The following is an 18,004-nucleotide window of genomic DNA, read 5'->3' as shown; positions in this document are numbered from 1 at the left end:
TGTAGGAAAAATGGCTTTTTTAATAACTTCATTGAAAATATATAAAACTTTTTTTTAATTAATAGCTTCTATGAAAATATTTAACTTTTTTTCATAAATTAAGGTTAACAATAAACAGAGCGGTATTACTAGTTATACACTTTTAATATAATTGCTTAAAAAATCAAATATTAAAAGAATTAACCAATTAAGAGTAATAAAATAGAGTTTCTTAATTAATAATATTTATAATAATTACAATTTACGGTACATTTAAATTCTTTTTTGGTATATTTTTTGAAAGGCCTTATACCAAAATATACTAATCATTTAATCAACTGCGGTCACTCTGCAGATAAGGAATCAAAACAAAAGGGAAAAAAATAGAATTCTTTAATTGCATGCGAAATGGGCAAATGTTTTTGAAATCAAATAAATAATTGCAAGTTGGTTTTGCAACAAAGTCAACATGAAGCTGTATAAGCTGAACACACACACGCGCGGATGCAATAAATCCTACGGTAAGCAAAGTGTTGGAGGATTGCGTAAACATATTTCACGGTTGTTCCACATATGTAGATGCGGACCTGGTGATGAATCTAAAGGACCATCCCAACGCCAACGTGGGAGATGTGGTCGAGATCTATGCCCCCGACGAGGAGAATGGCACCCACCTGCTGCTGCAAATCACAGAGTTTAATGGGAGCTGCGGTCGCGATGTAATCAGCATCGAGTCGGGCATCGCCAATGCTTTCAAGATGCGTCCGTACTCCAATGTGGTGATGCGAATAGTCAACCCGGCGGATGTGGCCCTGGACTCCATTGAGATCACCTTTAAGGACCAGTACATGGGACGGTCAGAAATGTGGCGTCTGAAAACCTATTTGGTAAGGGAACAGGAAACTTTATATCCAGCATTATGTCTAATATATCTAATCCTCCCCAAGACCGACACCTGCGTGTATGTCAACAAGAAGATCGACTACAACGACATGCAGATTCGATGCCAAGTGTACGAGATGTGGTCGCAGGGAGAGCGAGTGGCCAGCGGCGTCATTACGGAGGATACCAAAATTGTCTTTCGCAGCAGTACCTCGATGGTGTACCTCTTCCTACAAATGTCCTCTGAAATGTGGGACTTTGATATACACGGAGACCTGTATTTCGAGAAGGCAGTAAATGGATTCCTCACAGAGCTCTTCCAGAAGTGGCGTAAGCTGAGCTGCAACCACGAGGTGACCATCGTGCTTTTCTCCCGCACCTTCTATGCAGCAAAGAGCTTGGATGAGTTTCCCGAGCACATGCGCGACTGCCTGCAGCAGGACTACAAGGGTCGCTTCTACGAGGACTTCTACCGCGTGGCCATTCAGAACGAGCGCTGCGACGACTGGTGCACGGTGCTGGGACAGTTGCGAAAGCTATTCACCTCCTACCAGGTTGGTTTTTCTCTTCTTAGGTTAATCCTGCTTGATAGCTTAATTAAAATCTTTCTGTATTATTTAAAACAGGCAACAGTGCTGCGCTATCATGAAAGGGAGCACATGAAGATCCCCCCAGCCACCAATTCGTCGGCCACGCAGGGCAACTTCCTGGAGGTGCTAAACATCTCGCTCAACACCTTCGAGAAGCACTACCTGGATAGAACTTTCGACCGCACCGGTCAGCTCTCTGTGGTCATAACCCCGGGAGTGGGGGTATTCTCGGTGGATCGAGAGCTGACCAACATCACCAAACAGCGCATTATCGACAATGGAGTGGGAAGCGATCTGGTCTGTGTGGGAGAGCAGCCTTTGCATGCGGTACCTCTCCTTAAATTCCACAACAAGGACACTACTTTGACCTCCGCTGATGATTACTCCCTGCCCCACTGGATTAACCTGAGCTTCTACTCCACCAACAAGAAGATAGCATACTCCAGCTTTATACCTAGGATTAAGCTACCACTTTTTGGCTCCCAAGTGACCCTCCATGATGGCACAGGCGAAGGGGAGGCAGAGGAAAACGAGAGTCACTTCCTCAGTTGTAATCAGTCGGAATACAAGCATAATTCGCTCTTCGACTACGATGCCTACGACGAGCAGATCTTCCAGCCGTTGCCCGCTCAGAGTACTTGGTAGGAACTTTGCCATTAATAATTTCTTTGTTAGCCTGAATACATATGTTTTCTATTTTAGCTCCTTGCAGCGCATAGTGCGTGCCAAGAAAACCTCGGTGCCCAGTCTGGAGACCTATGCCTATAGGAACAACGACTGGGAGAACCTCACTCCCACCCAAATCCCAACTATGCGCCGCAAAATGTCTGATCCAGACATTCATCACGGCACCTCTGCAATGTTGGCGGCTTTGGTAAGTGGCTTAAAACCAGTTTTTTTTTTTTTATTAAAATACTCTTTTTATCTGATTTAAGCAACCGGATACCACGAATCTCTCAGAGTCACTTGCTTCGGAAAAGAACTCCCGGAAAACAATCGTTAGCATTGCTCCCATAGTGCGACCCGGTCGCGCTCTAATCAATCCCTTCGATCCTTCGCAAGTCACCATCAAGCTGACTTCAAATCGACGCCGCTGGACGCACATCTTCCCAAAGGGTCCAACCGGAGTTCTCATACAACAGCATCACTACCAAGCGGTGCCCGCAAAAACCACGCAGGCTGGTCAGCAGAGACCATTGCAGCAGATCCAAAACAACAGCCAAACTGAACGAAACAACAATAACGACCAGGAGGATTACGGGTGCGAAAGTGGAGAGCAGTACGACCGAGTGTCCACCCATTCCCTGTTAAGCAAGTCTGCCTCTTCGCAGAGCTTTGTAATGGGTGATGAGAAAATCGACTGTAAGTAGTTGTACCAACTAAAGATAGAAGTTGAATTTTAATATTGTTTAATACGGACAGTCTTCAAGAGGCGTCAGAACTCGCTGATGAACGCCCTACCAGCCAACGTGCCCAATCTGACGGCCACGCAAGCAAAGTCCTACCTCTGGGGCGCCACTGGGGAGCAGGAATGGACTCCAGCAATTACCACAGGTATGTGTTGCTCAAACAGTTTTGGGTTATTGTTTTAGAGATCCTATCGTGGGGCGAGTAATTCGACGGCGTCAGTTGAGATACCCCTCAAATAGTCGCTGCATTAACACATCCCAGCCAGTTTGGCTTGACTTCACCCGCGGAAATGTTTATTCAGATCCTGCTGGTCCTGCTTATTTCCGGCTACCAAATCAGGGCCAAGGAAAGCTTTGTGCTCCCCTCTGACCTGGCTCAGTTTCTGGACAGGATCGGCCGCGTTCATCGCCTGCATGCCATCACCATAGTTAACAGCGTGGGATCGGTCAGTCCCAGCTATCTGGATGAGCTGCATCGCGGGCTGATGCGCAACATCAGCAATCACTTTTATTTGCTGCCGCAGATGACGGCCACCGATGAGGATTTCTCGCCTATGCGTTTCAGTAGGCTCCAGGATGAGGAGACTGTGTACTTGGTGTTTGCAAAAGACTCCATGGATGCGGTGATCCAGTTGCAGGCGCAGAGGGCCCGGGGAAGACGTTACTCGAAGACTTTGTTCCTACTAAGAAAGCAGGAGTCATATCAGGACTTGGAACGTTTTTTTAAGCTTCTCTGGACGTTGCAGTTTCGTTCCGCTTTGGTAGTGGTGGCCTCAGAAAAGTTCTACCAAATGGATCCGTATCCCACCATTAGGATTATACGAATGCGGAGATTATCAGCCTATGATCCGCATCACCTGTTTCCACCCCCTAATCGACGAAATTTTGGAGGGTATACCATCCGCTTGCCCGTTCAGCAGGACGTACCGAATACCTTTTGGTACCAGAATCGACGGACGAAGGCCTGGCAACTGGAGGGCTTGGGTGGGATCTTGATTAACCAGCTGATGGAGAATCTAAATGTGACCTTGGATATGTTTCGTTTCGAGGTGAATGGTTCCTTGTTAATGAATATGACTGCTCTCACGGATCTGATTGTGCAGGGCAAGGTGGAACTGAGTCCGCACTTGTACGATACCCTGCATCCAAACCACCTGGTGGACTACTCGTATCCTGCCCAGGTGGCTGAGCGCTGCTTCATGATTCCTCTGGACAATGAAATTTCAAGGAGTCTTTATGTGTTTCTGCCATTTAGTTTCCTCCTGTGGCTGTGTCTGCTATTCACCTTGTTGATTGTGGAATTTGTCTTTGTGCGCCGCCTGATGCCGGACACCCATCTGTGGGCGATATTGGGCGTGCCAGGTGCTGGTGCAGCCAGATGTAAAAACAGGAAACCCTGCAGGAGCATCACTACCTTTCTGATCCTCGGCGGGATCTTCATCTTGGTACAAGCGTATAGCACCAAACTCACCTCTTTTCTGGCCGTAACGCTCACACGGAGACCAGCCAACAGTTTGGAGGAGCTGTTTCGACTGCCCTATCGCATCCTTGTGTTGCCCTCGGATGTGGAGGCCATTGTTGCTTCCTTAGGGCATGCGGAGGAGTTTAGTACAAAATTCAGCTTTACAAATCCCCAAACCTTTGAAGACAAGAGAATCGGCATGGACCCGGAGTACATCTACCCAATTAGCAAAGTTCGCTGGCGTTTTTTCGATCTGCAGCAACGCTTCCTGCGCAAAAAGCGCTTCTTTTTCTCCGGTATTTGCCATGGCTCCTTTCCATATCAGTACCAGCTCAGGGTGGACTCACATCTCAAGGATGCCCTTCACCGCTTTTTGCTACATGTCCAGCAGGCCGGGTTGCAAGAAGTTTGGCTGGAGACATGCTTTCGAAGGGCTCATCGTATGGGCTATTTGAACGACTTCTCCACATTGGCGGAGCTGGAGGAGAAGCTACGTCTCCGACCGTTGGCCCTCAACTTGCTGGTGCCCGCCTTCAGTCTGTTTCTGTGCGGACTGGTGGGCAGCGGGATTGCCTTTCTGGTGGAGATCCGCCAGAGCTTCGGGTGCAGACAAAAGCCACCGCCCACTAACCGCAACCCCGGGGATTAATGCATTCGAAGTAGCTCATCCTAACCTGAAACCCTAGTCGATAAAGAACCGAATATAAAGTCTAATCTAATTTTACGTATGATTCACATTATTCCCCACAATCCACAAACGCCACGAATGATACCCTATCGGATCTAACCAACGAATCGAAATTTGCAACCCATCATTTACGTATCCCATCGAATCCCATCCATCGGTCGTTTAGTCAAGCATCTGAGGCCGATCGTCGAGGGCGAGCATCATCATCTGGGCGGCCTGGAGGCACTAAGGGCCGTAGACCCGCCCCCCGAACCGGAGGCGGGCGGAGGCGGAAGAGGAAAGATCATCATAGGTTTGGACAAAATACAAATTCACCACTTTTGAACTCTGTATAAAGCATTAGCGATGCATCCAAAAGAAAAGCACACAAAAACACACCTGCAACCATACACACAAAACACGATTAGAACACGATTGTTTACCTAATATCCTAGGATATGTAGTTTGGCATTATTGTAGTTATAGACTATATAATATAGAGGGCTGATGTAAACGTCTCATCCTTGTTGTAGCTGCTTTGCTTGAAAGAAATAATGTTTGCAGGAGGTATTTATCAAATTCAACATTTCAGGATTTTTTAAGGCCAGTAAAAATATTTTATTGTGTATATGAAGAAAAGTACATAGTAAAGTAATAGTATAATATGATATAAATAATAATATAATTTTAACTAATGTTGGGTTCCTGTATTCTTATAAATAATACTATTTAAAACTTTTCGTTTTATGGATGAAAAAAAATATTTTAAAAGCATATTAAAATAATACACGACATTTTCTACAAGAGGTTAGATTGCGGAAATTAAGTTTAGCCTGTAAAAATAATACAAAGAGTTTCTATCACGAGAGTTGCAGGATACGAATCAAATTGTACAATGAAAATACAGGCAGACAGGTATTCCAATAACGTCATATTTGCTTATGGGTGGACGTTCGTCCAAGTCTGTAGATTATCTTTGCTTTGCACTCACCTGCTTAACTCCCTGATGCCTCGCCCCTGCACCTTGCATGTAGTTACTCATCCATTATAATTATAGAGTAATCCGTAGTTTGTAGAAAGCCACCCAAAACTGCACCACCAAGAAACCCAAAACCACGCACAGACACACCCTTTGGGAGGTGGTTGGAATCCTGTATTTGGTAATCCTCATGGAGATGGGAGCATGTTGCCCACTAGAAAGCATGTTGCCGTTGTGTAGTTTTGTAGCGTTAGCATGCTTGCCACGGCCACCCGCCCACCTGCATTTCGTACGCACGCCTTTCATACGCTAACCCATCCGTTGGTGACAGCTCTCGTTCCCGGACTGGAGTCCTCCTCCACCCTCTTTGGTTATGATTTCCTTAGCTCTAGCTTGAGTGATTTTGATTTATACACCTGTACCTGCGTAGGCTTTCTCTCTGCTCTGATCCCTGACCTTTCTCCTGAGAATCCTCCTAATCCCCCGGTGGATCCGTTTGCAGGCGTCGACTGGAAGTCGCTCACGATACCCGCCTGTCTGCCCATTACCACGGATTACTTCCCGGATAAGCGTTCGCTAAATAACGATTACGTGATCTCGGATTACACTCTGCTGCCCGATGATGTAAATCATGATTATGCCCAGAGCAGAGCTGTTTACAGGAAACCCCTATCCACGGAGGAGGTGTGCAAGGAGATCGTTTCGCAGCGCCTTGCTCAAGGCTTCCAGCTAATCGTGGTCGATGAAAAACCAGCGACTGCTGGTGGATGCTCCTCAGGATCTGCGGTGCTGCCTGTGAAGCCTCCATGCGAGATTAATAAGGAGTACCTGCTTTCCATAGGCCGCATCTTTCACAAGATCTCACTGATCGGTTCGGTGATTACAGTCACGGGTTACAGGCCCAGGTTAGTGCAGTCCGTGTGGTTAATTTGAATACAATAATAATGGTTTCTTTTTTTAGACACCCTTATCCTCCGATTAATGTGGACTACCGCTACCGTTTCCATGCCCCACAACACGAGACCTACGAAATCTCTGGCGTGAACTTTACCACCGAGAAGCTGGAGAACTTTAACTGGAACCACATGGATCTGTATATTTGCACGCGTGGAGATGTGGATTATCCACTAATGGAGGTACAATTTAAATTCAGTAAATTGGCTGACATTTGTTAATAAGTATTTCCTTATAGAGCCTGAAGTACTGGCGCTATCGCATGTACCTGCTGCCCAGGGAGAACATTGTGAGCAAGATCGCCAGCTGTCAGCGCTGTGACATATTCCCCGATGTGACTGCGGACAATACCCGGGAACAGGTGGAGGACTTCGTCCGGTTGATCGAGGCGGTCAGCAAGCTGAAGCGCCAGTTTGCGCGCAAGGCGAGAGTAAGATAGAAACGATTCCATGGCTTGTCCTTTGTGCATTCGTGATCCGTTGCGTTAATTCTGTAATTGCGTTCTGACTCCTAATTGACTAATCGTTCTGCCAGCGATATCGACGGTGGACCAATCAAGGATTGATTGGCCACATGCGCTTCCTAGAGTTCAGTATAATTTGTTTGTTGAAAGCTTTTCAAGATAATTTAGCAAATAGGTACAAATATCAGAAGAAGGATTTCGTTTAAAGAAGTATTCAAATTATATATTTTTGTATTTGTATTCAAATTATATAATATTCATAATTTTTTTAAAGTCTTTTTTGGCGGAAAGAAAATGCATTTAAAAGCATTTAATAAATTAGTTAGAAATTTTTTTTTAATATTGTAAAGCTCTTAACTTAAATGTAAAAACCACATTCTTAAAAAAGAATCTCATTTTTTTGGATGATTTTTGTAAATTTGTTGTCATTTGAAAATTGCTAATTGTATTCATTTAGCCCATTTATAACATTGAAAAGGAATTTAGGAAGAACAAACGTAAAATTAGAACTGTTAAATTTATTAACCTTGCATCACAAAGCCCGCTTTTAGTGCCCGTTGCCTTCCCCTGATGTATCGAGTATCTCGCCTCACTTTTGCAGGACAGCCCCATCGCCCACAGCTTAACCAAGCGACGACACAGTACCAGCATTATATCCAGGCCTCAGCCTAACCAGGTTACCTACTCAAGTTATTTCAAAATTTATTTTTTTTTTTATTTTCCATCTTAAATGCGCACTTTTGCTTAATTTCGACTCAAATTAACTTTCATTTGCGCACGTTTGAGCTAAAGAGTTTCTATTAATTTGAAGAATTGCGGATAGATCGGTTTTATCTAATATTTTTGTATCTCTTTTAAATGCCCCAATCCGCTCCGAATCTGAACCCGAATACACCTCCTCAGGGACTTACGAACTCTCCGTTTCGGGAGCGAGTCGGCAGTAATCGACTGCCGGAAAAGCGACCAAGGTTTTTATATCGACTCCAAAAAATAGATCTAAGGCCCCTTATCTCTCTTGTACACAATCACACACTCACACAAAACGCACATATAAACACTGTACTTGCATTTGCATAAACCAGGAACCGTAATGATTGTTTAGTTTAGTTTTATTAGTTGTTTGATCTTGTTGATAACTTTGTGATATCAGTTAATAGTTTCTAAAAAACATTCTGCAAAGTAGAGCTGCCAAACTTTAAAGTTGATTAGATTGTAAAAAAACATTTATAAAAAAATAAAATGCATTAAAAATTCTTTAGATTGATTTGCAGCTCTACTTCTAATTTATGCATATTCAGAGTCTAATCATCAGACGATCATAAAATGTATAATTATATTTTATGATTTATTTAGAAGTTTATACTTGCGGTCCCTGGAATAAACTGCACGATTCGCTGGGGATTTGGTTGGCTGCTGTTCCTAGCTGGTTTGCTCCCTGGATTTTGAGAATCCTGGGCCTAGGCTAAATGTATATATTGTTGCTGGCTTGTTGTTTGGTTATCCCTTTTTGTATTGTACTTGTAGTCCTGTTGTTTTGTGCATCCCGTTTTTCAGATTTTGTTGGTTGGTTGTTTCATTTCCTTTGGTTTTGTTACGTATTTTTTATATAATTTAATTTGGTATTTGGCTTTCAGCAGCATGACACACCTAGAATCACTGAAAAGCATCATAACCAATTAAACTCACCGCAGCAAAGGTTTGTGCCACCCAGAGGGCCAGGATGCCATAACGTCCTGGCTCCGTTTATCTATCATGACTCGACTAAACCCCTCACCGTTACATACCCAAAATCCCTAACCAACACACGCAATTGGCCTGCTGAATCCTGTATCCCCAACCCAGATACACACACCAGACCCACATGGATAAGGAACCCGATGAGAGGAGTTACCTAAAAGATCTATCTAATCTATTTATCTCTGCTATTTAACATGGCAGCATTAATCTGCGTCCCAAGCTGGAGAACGGTCGGATTCCGCGTATATTTCCCGCCACTGATGCTGTGACAACTGCAGGACTCGCCGCCAGAGATGACCAGGATGATGGGTGGGTCTTCAGCTTACGACCAGTTCCATTCAAGTTTCTCATCATCATCTTTTCAGTTTTCCCGTTGACATCAAGTTCAGCCCGAATGCCACGCTGTCCGAGATCTTTGAAGCGATGAAGCATCCAGTAAATGGAGTGGGCTACTTTTCCCAGACTCAGTCGTTGCCCTCCTGTACTTTTGTGTCCTATGATGCTTTGATGTGGTTGAAAACCCGCCTGAACAATGGACGTCATCCTCTGGAATTGTTGGAGGCCATGAGAAAGTGAGATTCTTTTTTATATAAGCAAAGATTATGTACTAATTGTTGATTTCTTCAAGGGAGCGCATGATCTGCCATGCTTCGGGTGATTGGAAGAAGCCTGTGGTACCTGGTTTTGTTTTCTATTATGTGGTGCAGCAGGATAAAAATGCCAAAGGTGGTTTGATTAAATTAGTTCCATATTTAAATACGACCTTATACATCACTTATCATATAGATTACGCCCCGCCTTTGAGTGATTACAGCGCCTTCGTCAACGAATGGCTCGAGATTGAGTTCCAGGGATGCAGCTTCCTATGGCACGATGAGCCTCTAACCACGCCAGTGCCCAATTTCCTCAGGGACTCCCCCGCTCCCCAGTCCTGGACAGAAACCTGCAGTAACAGTTCGTATTACCAATTACCCCTAAGTCCTTAAAATAAACTTCATCATAATTTTTAGAGCGCGTCTATCGTCAGTCGCATTTGGAGATTGATGTTAACCAGAAGAGTGATCGCATGGAGTGGGGTCATGTCAAGCACCATACAGTGCTGCAACCAGGTTTCGCCTTTGAGATTGTGGTCGAGTGGGTCACCTCGTCTGGCCCCATAGTGGCTGATTTGGTCAGTTAAAACTTACAAATCAAAATCGTTTAGCCTGAATTGTATGTTTTTACCTCCTGCAGATTGGTGGCTGGATGCGCAAGGCGAATCAATTTAATTTCCTTGTCTCTGTGCCAGCAGATCCTATGGCGGAGCCTTTCACTAAGAAATCAGATCCTTTGAGAGGACCCATTTTCATTCCGCTGTGCACAACATTCCTACCCAATGGGACGACTCTTTTTGATGGTATTTTAATAATATTTTTTTATTTAAAAGCATCTAGTTATTGACTATAACATTTACAGAGTTCCCTGAGGAAAGCAGATCCGACCGTATGTTGTTCTTGCAGGAGGCCATTTTGGCCAAGTTTGGATTTTTGCCCTGTGTTTTGGAAAAGAAATATAGCGTCGGAAAGGATGTGAGTTATCATAACAGTCCTTTCGAAGAATCTTCATTAAAAAATGTTTTTTATAGTTGCCCAAGGAGTATCAGTATGTTCACTGCACGGGCAACATGTTTGCTTTGATACGGTAAGCTCTCAAGTTCTTCGTTGTTTTCGATACCTATTAATCTTTTATTCCTTCCAGCTGCGCTACCAACAACTATCAGGTAGAATCTCCTATTCTGCAGGAGGCCAACGTCACACGCTGCGTCTACGGTCACACGAATAACACAAACGTGCCGAAGAAAGTGGGTTTTCTATGGGCCTGGAACCACATGATTCCCAATAAGAAGTGGAAGGCCCAGACCATCAACAACTCCGCGGACGGGGAGCTGTTCCAGTTGAAAATGCTAAAGGATTTTCGAGAATTCTGTTCAAACAGCGATCAGCGCCTTTCCACTTTCTGGTCACAATCCCAGGAACTAAAACGCAAGGCCCAGAAGTTTGAGTATAACAACAATAACACCGATGAGGTAAAGATAAGAGCTTAATTAACGAATTTTAGGAGATTTGCGTTTTAATTTGTACATACACAATATATTGACTATTATATATACAAATTGGTTTGAATATAAAGTGAAGTCGTTTCGTCCTCTAAATGATTATTCCCTGAGGTATAAAATGAAACGCCAGCATAATGGTTTTAATTTTTAAAACAGTTTTAAACCATATTAATTAAATTTTTTTTGATCTCTTACTAGAAATTGCATTTATTTATCGTAATAAACTCAACACGTATATAATTTCGAAGGGATAGAAAAGTAGAGTGTAAATACACATTCGATAAGCTTAGGGGTCTTAAATGCTGCTAGGGGTCTGCGTCCGAATACGCCCTTTTGTTAGGGCGTGTAGTCAATATATATACTCGTGTTTGGAGCAGTGGCTTTAGGTGGATCCTTGACTAAAGCTAACCTATTTGGCTCTCATCTCGTGGGGTTTTGCTTGCATTTACTTCATTTGTGACGGCTTTGGTCGTGGGGTGTTATGAATATATTTGTTATAGTTTACGATGACCTAGTTTCTGGTTACTGGTGCTGTTGATGGTGCTGCGTTGGTGTTGCTGTGGTAACACTGCTGGTGATTGTTGTTAAATGCTTTGGTATGCTGGCGAGCGCAATTACGTTTATTCATCGTCCCTCAGGAACAGGGCTAGCTGCTCACGATCCCGCTGCAGCCAGGCGGCATTGAGGCGGATCGTCTCCACCGCCTGGGATACAGTGCGCTCGCATCCGGGGATCTGGTTGACCTGGAAGAAATCTTCCACCTCCTTGGCCCGCTCCTCAGACGCAAAGTTCTCGATGAGATACTTAATCAGTCGGGAGAGAAGGAAGCCGCCCTGAAAAATAAAAGTTTGTATTTAATGCCAGCCCTATTAGTTTGTGTATTGATGGTCCCACTGACCTGATAGCGTTCCAGGAGCTGTTTGTTGTTCTCCTTAAAGAATTCCCAAGCCATGTCACGGCCCTTGGGATTGATGGCCACGGCGACAATGACAAAGACAGCGTCTTGAGCCCTCACTTCTCCCTGAATAAGGAAAAATAAATAAATTCGATGCCTTATCTTCGAATAAGGAAATACCCACCGACATGGCAAAGTCAATGACGCGGCGCAACAGCTTAACATCTCCGCAACAGCCCAGAGCTCGAGAGATACGATCCTGCTCCTCATGCAAATCGGTGGCCCTGTACAGGTCAAGCATCTCCTCGAAGATCTTCTCGTCGCCATCCTGAAGGACAGCTTTGTAGCAAGTGGTGCGCAGATCCGCCGGCAGCGGATTAGTGCCGTTTACGTGGCTGCGGAAGCGATTTTGGGCCTCTTCAATGGTGTCGTCACTGCGGAAGGAAACCAGGCGAGTGAGCACCAGACTCCTGAGCAAAGTGTCCAGGTGATTCTCCCCATCGCGGGGCTCCCAGCCAAGACGGTAGGCCACCGGCTCATACAGATTCCTACCAAAGCGATGGAAGTCATCCATAAGATCCGTGTGGGAGATAAGAATGTGCAGATTGGTAAGCGAATTGGTGATCGCTGTCCACACCGTGTAGTTGGTCTCGTTCCTGTACGAATCCACCAGAGCTAGTACCTCGGCAGTGCTCGCGTGACCCGCTTGAACCATGGCGAACATATCATCTATTAATCCCAGACGATCCAGAGGAGGCAACTCCATCTTCTCCACCGCTGGCATCAGCTGTTCTAGCATTTCTTTTGAGTAGCGGGTACGGTAATAGCCCACTGTTCCCGGGTTTATCTTGATCCAATCGTTTTCATCTACGTTTTCAAGAGTAACCTCTATGGAGGGCTTGTCCAGAAGGAAGGTCTTTGCAATGCCAGTGGGATTCTTCGAGGTCGACACCGAAATGGGCACCACCCACAGGCAGTTTTCGTCCGCCTGCGAACCATCCGCCGTGAACTTGCACTGCTTCAAACGCAGCAAGCGCTGATTTTTGCCCGTCTGCTCAGATTCCACACTGACCACCGGGAAGCCCTTGTGTTGCGTCCACGAGGACATCACGTCACCCACGTTCTTAGAGCTGGCTTCCTGCAGAGCAGCCCACAAATCCTCGGTACAGGTGTTTCCATACTGATGGCGATTAAGGTACAGATTCATCCCCTTTCTGAAGTCATCCTCTCCAATGTAGTCATGCAGCATGCGAATCACCGAGGCACCCTTGTTGTAGCTAATCTCGTCAAAGATCTCGTCGATTTCGGACGGGTGACCCACGGGCACCTCGATGGGATGCGAATTTTTCAGAGAGTCCAGCTCCAAAGCTCGTGTGTACATGTCCGTGACGAACTGCGTCCAGATATCGTACTCGGGGAACAGGTGGTGCACGCACAGGAACTCCACAAACGAGGCGTATCCCTCGTTCAACCAAAGGTGGGTCCACCATTCCATGGTCACGAGGTTGCCTATAGGTTATGGTTTTGATTAGAAAAATCGATTTCAATGAAATTAGTTGGAATAAAGGTAAAGGTAAAAAAAATATTGAGTAGACCTAACCCCTTTTCTTTTACATGATTCTGTCAGGGGAACACCCTTAAAGATTATTCTATAGAACACCCAGAATTCATTCATTTTGAACATCAAAGTCAAGACATTGACACTAAAACCCAAAAAACGAATCAATTCCCAAGTAATCTGCATACCAAATTGAGTTTCAGGTGCTTCTGCGTCAGACAAGCTGAACAGAATACATCAGTGAATCAGAAATAATTTAAAAGATTTTTTATAGATCTAAGATTTCTTTAAAATTTTTAGCATAGTATCGTTGGTTCCTCAATTTCTTACCGGATATTGGTAGCTTTTTGGTAAATAGTTTTACTCACCGAACCATTGATGGGCAATCTCGTGGCCTACTGTTAAAGCAATCGATTGCTTGCGCATAAGGGAGGTGTTCTTGGGATCCACCAGCACAAAGGTCTCGCGGTAAGTGACCAAGCCCCAGTTCTCCATGGCGCCGGCGGAGAAGTCCGAAATGGCGATTAGATCCATCTTTGGCAGCGGATAGGCAATGTTGAAGTAGTCCTTGTAGTACGGGAGCACCTTAGTGGCCACCTCTAGGGCGAAAGTACCCTGCTCGCGTTTGCCAACGGGTGTGAAAACCCTGACGAGGACGCCATCATCGGACTTCCCCTCCACATAATCGTATTCGCCCACGACGACGGCCACCAGGTAAGTGGACATGATGGGCGTGCGATCGAAGCGCACTCGTCGAAGGCCGTCCGGCAAAGAATCCTCCTTGATGACCGGCATATTGGATAGTGCCACCCTATCCTTTGGCACCACTAGTGTAATGTCGAAGGTGGCCTTTATGGCCGGTTCGTCCCAGCAGGGGAAGCAACGCCGGGCATCGGTGGCCTCAAACTGGGTGACTCCCGCATAGCGCTCTTCGCCATTGGGACCGAAGTATTTGCTCCTGTAGAAACCCTTCATTTTGTCGTTCAGCTCCCCGGTGAAGGACATGTGCAGCACACCTTGAGTCTCCGCCGGAATCTCCTGTGCAAATTCCAGCGTGGCCGTCTCATTCTCCGCCGAATAAACGACCCTCTCAGGTTTCAGCTTGCTGCACTCATAGTGAAGCTCGACCGAGTCAATAACAATGTCCAGGGCATTTAGGGTTATCTGAGTAGTGGGCTCCTTGACCTGCAAGATAATCAGTCAATGTCAGTATCCGTTAGGTGAGCAACCCGAAACCTAAAACCGAAAACCAGTAAGCAGAAACAGTTAGCAATGTCCGAGAAGAATGGCCAGAATTCACAAACAGTTACTTCAAGGTCGTAGAAATGCGGCTTTCTTGGCTTTGTTGTGGGTTTCCGGCTTAAGTCAGGCAACCAAAGCGATCGAAAACGAGTTTTTGGCGAAATTTATACACTGTCCAATAGAGGATCCCACCGATTTAAACTTTATTTCTTAAATAAACAGATGGTAATGTAATTCTTTTACTCGTCTTATCAGATTAATCAAGTCTTTTCTAAAGTCAGCTTAAAAAGCATTAAAAATTTGCATAAACCTGCAGTTTAAACAAGTTTTTCTGTTTAATATGAATAAACATGTTAAGGCTTTTATAAAATAAATTATTCAAGTATTTATTTATATGAAGAATATTTTTAAAACTTGATCAAAATTATTTTTTTTTTATTTTTTATATGGTTTTATAAAATTCTTTCTTTAAAACGACTACAAAGCTAAACCCTTCTTGAAATATTTCAATTGAAAATAAAGTTTACATTCCGATTTAGAATTAAACAATATGGATTATTGCTATAGAGTATTAAAAGTGCGGCTAAAGCGCATTTAATCATTTCTGCCGTTGACGCAAACAAGACGTAAACAAAATCCACCGTTATGAGCGGCGTTTGCAAAAAGAGATTGTCTCGAATAAATTTTGCGCGGTACCCTCGAGTGCCAGAGCCAATTCGCCAGTCATTCCTAGTGCCGACAAAGAAATCGCACTTCCTAGTGGGTGTACTTATATCTATATCTGTTCATCAATCCGAGTGTTTGCTTGCATGCAAATTGCAGCATAAAGAGAAATGTTAACAAGGAGAATGTCCAATCTTAAATATTTTTGCACACGTCAGAGGAAAAAGTTCACACAATAAGGCGAAGAAAATAACAACAATGCGGGGAAAGTGAAAGTGGCTTGAGACGAGAGAAATGGAAAGAGATGGAGCGTACAGTCCCAACTCCCTAGCTCAAACTATCCAATACTGCCTAAATACTTTGACTTGAATTTAAAAGAAATTAGATATAAATCCAGATTTTTAAAGATTATTATGGCTTTACATACAAAGAAAGTAAACCCCTGTAGTTAATACAAGTATAGAATTTTATAAAAATAAAACCATATTTCTGAAATAGTTTAAAATTACTATATCTCGGTATAAACGTATATGTTAAATAAAACAACGAACTTATATTTCTTCCTATGGAAGCCATATGTTATATAAAACTTTTCGGAAAGCTTCATTCAGTTAATTTTGCTTAAAATCCGGCAGATGGACGGACGGATAATGTGTTTTCAAGTTATCATTTTTGCTAAATTCTGCATACAGATCTCAGATAATATTTTTCAGTCTTTTTTTTACAAATATATATGTTCAGAATGCCTTACTGAAGAGGAAGTGTCTACGGCTTAACACAAGTACCTTTTAGTGATGCTGGACTGTACTCACATTGACTTGCACGATGGTCTTTCCCTTAAATGTGAACTCCTGGAGATTTGGTTGCAGCAGGAGTTCGTAATGTTTCGGCACCACATTGGTGGGCAGCCTCTCGAACTTCGCCTTCTGGGCCATTTTGCGCTCCTGCTCCAGTTGCTCCTCCTTGCTCAGTAGCTGCGATTGCTGGTGTGCCCGTCGCGCTTGCTGATAGTTGCACCCGGGATGGTGGATATCCTGACCGGAAACTACGTCCGCCGACGTATGAGATAAGATGGCACGGTACTGGCTGCACAGATCGCCTAGTAATGGGGCGTCACTACTCTTCAGGGGAGCTCCAAGCGACACACAGGAGTAATCCCTGTAGAACTGCTTCTGCACCTTCACAAACTGCTTGGACGAGATTAGCGCGTTGAGGTGGCCGCTTTCTGCTCGGAAATGGGTGTTAGTTGTGGTCTTATCTGCTGCTCTTTTTGGGGGAGACTGAACCAGAGTGTTAACTGGAGTCCGATAATGGTTAGCAACGATACTGCAGTCGTGTTGGGAGGAGCTCTTGTTATCGCCAGGCGTTTTTAGTAGTAACAAAGGTTTCTGGGTGGCGGGTAAATAGCAACTCTGGATATATCTGGCAGCTGAAAGAGGGAAAATCGTGTTAGCACTGGGATATAGCAAATAGCACAAATAAAATTCAAGCGTGAATTGCACTGATAAGCGTTGTTATTTGATTAGCTGGCGTTTTTCGGGGGCGGGGTTGGGGGGCAGAGAAAACCAAACCTTCGCACAAATGCTGCTCGAAATCGGAATTTGCCTTGGCTAGGTCCAAATTGAGTTTGCCGAGTTCTGCAATTATAATATCTCTAACAATTACCAAGTCCGATTTAGTTTATCAGAGGAAAAAGTCACAATATGCGGCGGCAAACAACACGCTTCGAGTGGCCCACTTGCAAGATGGAACGAATGGGAGTGGGACGGCATACCGCCGATCAGCTGTTCGGTCACCCACGCAACTCCCTAAATGCCACTGTTCACTAAAACCATTGTATAATCACCGTTTTTTAACTTCCAAGCCTGCCTGGCCGTGCGTATACCACCTTTCAGTGCATTTTTGTACATGACTTTGACCAGCAAAACTAAAAATTAATTAACAAACACAAGCAACGCAACTCTGCGACAGATTGGAGTATTGAAAGGCGAGCACTTACCAACACTGGCTGCTCTCCCAACCGTTATTTTTGATTTTGCAATTAGTTTAAAAATTTTAATTTAATTTTGAGAATAGTTGTTTATTGATTTGAGTTACATTCAACAGTAGATTTGTCAAATGATTTTTAGTACAAATGCGATGTGTTTCGATCTTATTTCATTCATTATCATTTTGTTTTATTGTAAAATTTCAAAATTATAGTAATTTGTTTTCTCATTTTTAAGCAATAGTTTCTATGCATTTATAACTTAAAGAAAAATTGATTCTGTTACTATGTATTCAATTTTTTTGGCGACATTTTTAAGTTTCTAAGACAAAATTAAGAACTTAAACTTTTCAAGGGAATAAGCCAAACAAATATTCAATATCTGTGTTTTAATATAGTTTTATACATTGTTTCTTAAGTTAGCTATCGACTTTTCATTTAA

At 43.9% G+C, this 18,004-nt stretch overlaps 3 protein-coding genes across 10 annotated transcripts; 2 read left to right on the top strand and 1 right to left on the bottom strand.

The window, feature by feature from the left end:
• Positions 1-334: 334 nt before the first annotated feature.
• Positions 335-11,313, top strand: LOC108039950 (GATOR complex protein Iml1). Of its 6 annotated transcripts, XM_017117133.1 has the most exons (22): positions 335-500; positions 559-866; positions 927-1,415; positions 1,488-2,092; positions 2,154-2,325; positions 2,387-2,813; positions 2,874-3,005; positions 5,177-5,302; positions 6,471-6,873; positions 6,930-7,104; positions 7,161-7,352; positions 7,987-8,061; positions 8,289-8,353; positions 9,324-9,431; positions 9,488-9,694; positions 9,751-9,848; positions 9,909-10,076; positions 10,133-10,293; positions 10,356-10,518; positions 10,578-10,690; positions 10,747-10,802; positions 10,860-11,313. In XM_017117133.1, the coding sequence occupies exons 1-22, from the start codon at positions 449-451 to the stop codon at positions 11,203-11,205; spliced, it is 4,641 nt and encodes a 1,546-aa protein (XP_016972622.1). In that variant the 5' UTR covers positions 335-448; the 3' UTR covers positions 11,206-11,313. The 6 variants fall into 6 exon arrangements, with proteins under 6 accessions (XP_016972622.1, XP_016972625.1, XP_016972624.1 ...); XM_017117136.1 differs by lacking the exon at positions 5,177-5,302; XM_017117135.2 differs by lacking the exons at positions 7,987-8,061; positions 8,289-8,353 and adding an exon at positions 9,023-9,081.
• On the top strand, positions 3,017-5,181 carry LOC108039954. The gene has a single exon (XM_017117143.1). It carries the CDS (start codon positions 3,151-3,153, stop codon positions 4,969-4,971), a length of 1,821 nt encoding a protein of 606 aa, XP_016972632.1. The 5' UTR covers positions 3,017-3,150; the 3' UTR covers positions 4,972-5,181.
• Positions 11,314-11,389: 76 nt separating the features above from the next.
• LOC108039951 (puromycin-sensitive aminopeptidase) lies at positions 11,390-17,558 on the bottom strand. 3 transcript variants are annotated; one of them, XM_017117141.2, is made up of 7 exons: positions 17,422-17,558; positions 17,147-17,212; positions 16,388-17,004; positions 14,039-14,855; positions 12,297-13,621; positions 12,116-12,238; positions 11,390-12,050 (listed from the first exon to the last, which is right to left on the bottom strand). In XM_017117141.2, the coding sequence occupies exons 1-7, from the start codon at positions 17,483-17,485 to the stop codon at positions 11,838-11,840; spliced, it is 3,225 nt and encodes a 1,074-aa protein (XP_016972630.1). In that variant the 5' UTR covers positions 17,486-17,558; the 3' UTR covers positions 11,390-11,837. The 3 variants fall into 3 exon arrangements, with proteins under 3 accessions (XP_016972630.1, XP_016972628.1, XP_016972629.1); XM_017117139.2 differs by lacking the exon at positions 17,147-17,212 and having other exon boundaries at positions 17,422-17,557; XM_017117140.2 differs by lacking the exon at positions 17,422-17,558 and having other exon boundaries at positions 17,147-17,254.
• Positions 17,559-18,004: the final 446 nt, after the last annotated feature.

This window comes from Drosophila rhopaloa, unplaced genomic scaffold (genome assembly GCF_018152115.1).
Source record: "Drosophila rhopaloa isolate 14029-0021.01 unplaced genomic scaffold, ASM1815211v1 contig_163, whole genome shotgun sequence".
NCBI lineage: Eukaryota > Metazoa > Arthropoda > Insecta > Diptera > Drosophilidae > Drosophila > Drosophila rhopaloa.
Note: the sequence above shows the minus strand (reverse complement) of the source record. Positions and strands in the feature narration are given on the sequence as shown.

Excerpts from the sequence above, each read along its gene's own strand:
- LOC108039950 (XM_017117133.1), top strand. The coding sequence starts at position 449 with ATGAAGCTGTATAAGCTGAACACACACACGCGCGGATGCAATAAATCC. Across the intron at positions 3,006-5,176 it reads GACTCCAGCAATTACCACAG|TCAAGCATCTGAGGCCGATC; the intron begins GTATGTGTTGCT and ends TCGGTCGTTTAG. Across the intron at positions 10,294-10,355 it reads GCCCCATAGTGGCTGATTTG|ATTGGTGGCTGGATGCGCAA; the intron begins GTCAGTTAAAAC and ends TACCTCCTGCAG.
- LOC108039954 (XM_017117143.1), top strand. The coding sequence starts at position 3,151 with ATGTTTATTCAGATCCTGCTGGTCCTGCTTATTTCCGGCTACCAAATC.
- LOC108039951 (XM_017117141.2), bottom strand. The coding sequence starts at position 17,485 with ATGTACAAAAATGCACTGAAAGGTGGTATACGCACGGCCAGGCAGGCT. Across the intron at positions 17,213-17,421 it reads GGCTTGGAAGTTAAAAAACG|AACTCGGCAAACTCAATTTG; the intron begins GTGATTATACAA and ends TTATAATTGCAG. Across the intron at positions 12,239-12,296 it reads TCATTGACTTTGCCATGTCG|GGAGAAGTGAGGGCTCAAGA; the intron begins GTGGGTATTTCC and ends TTCCTTATTCAG.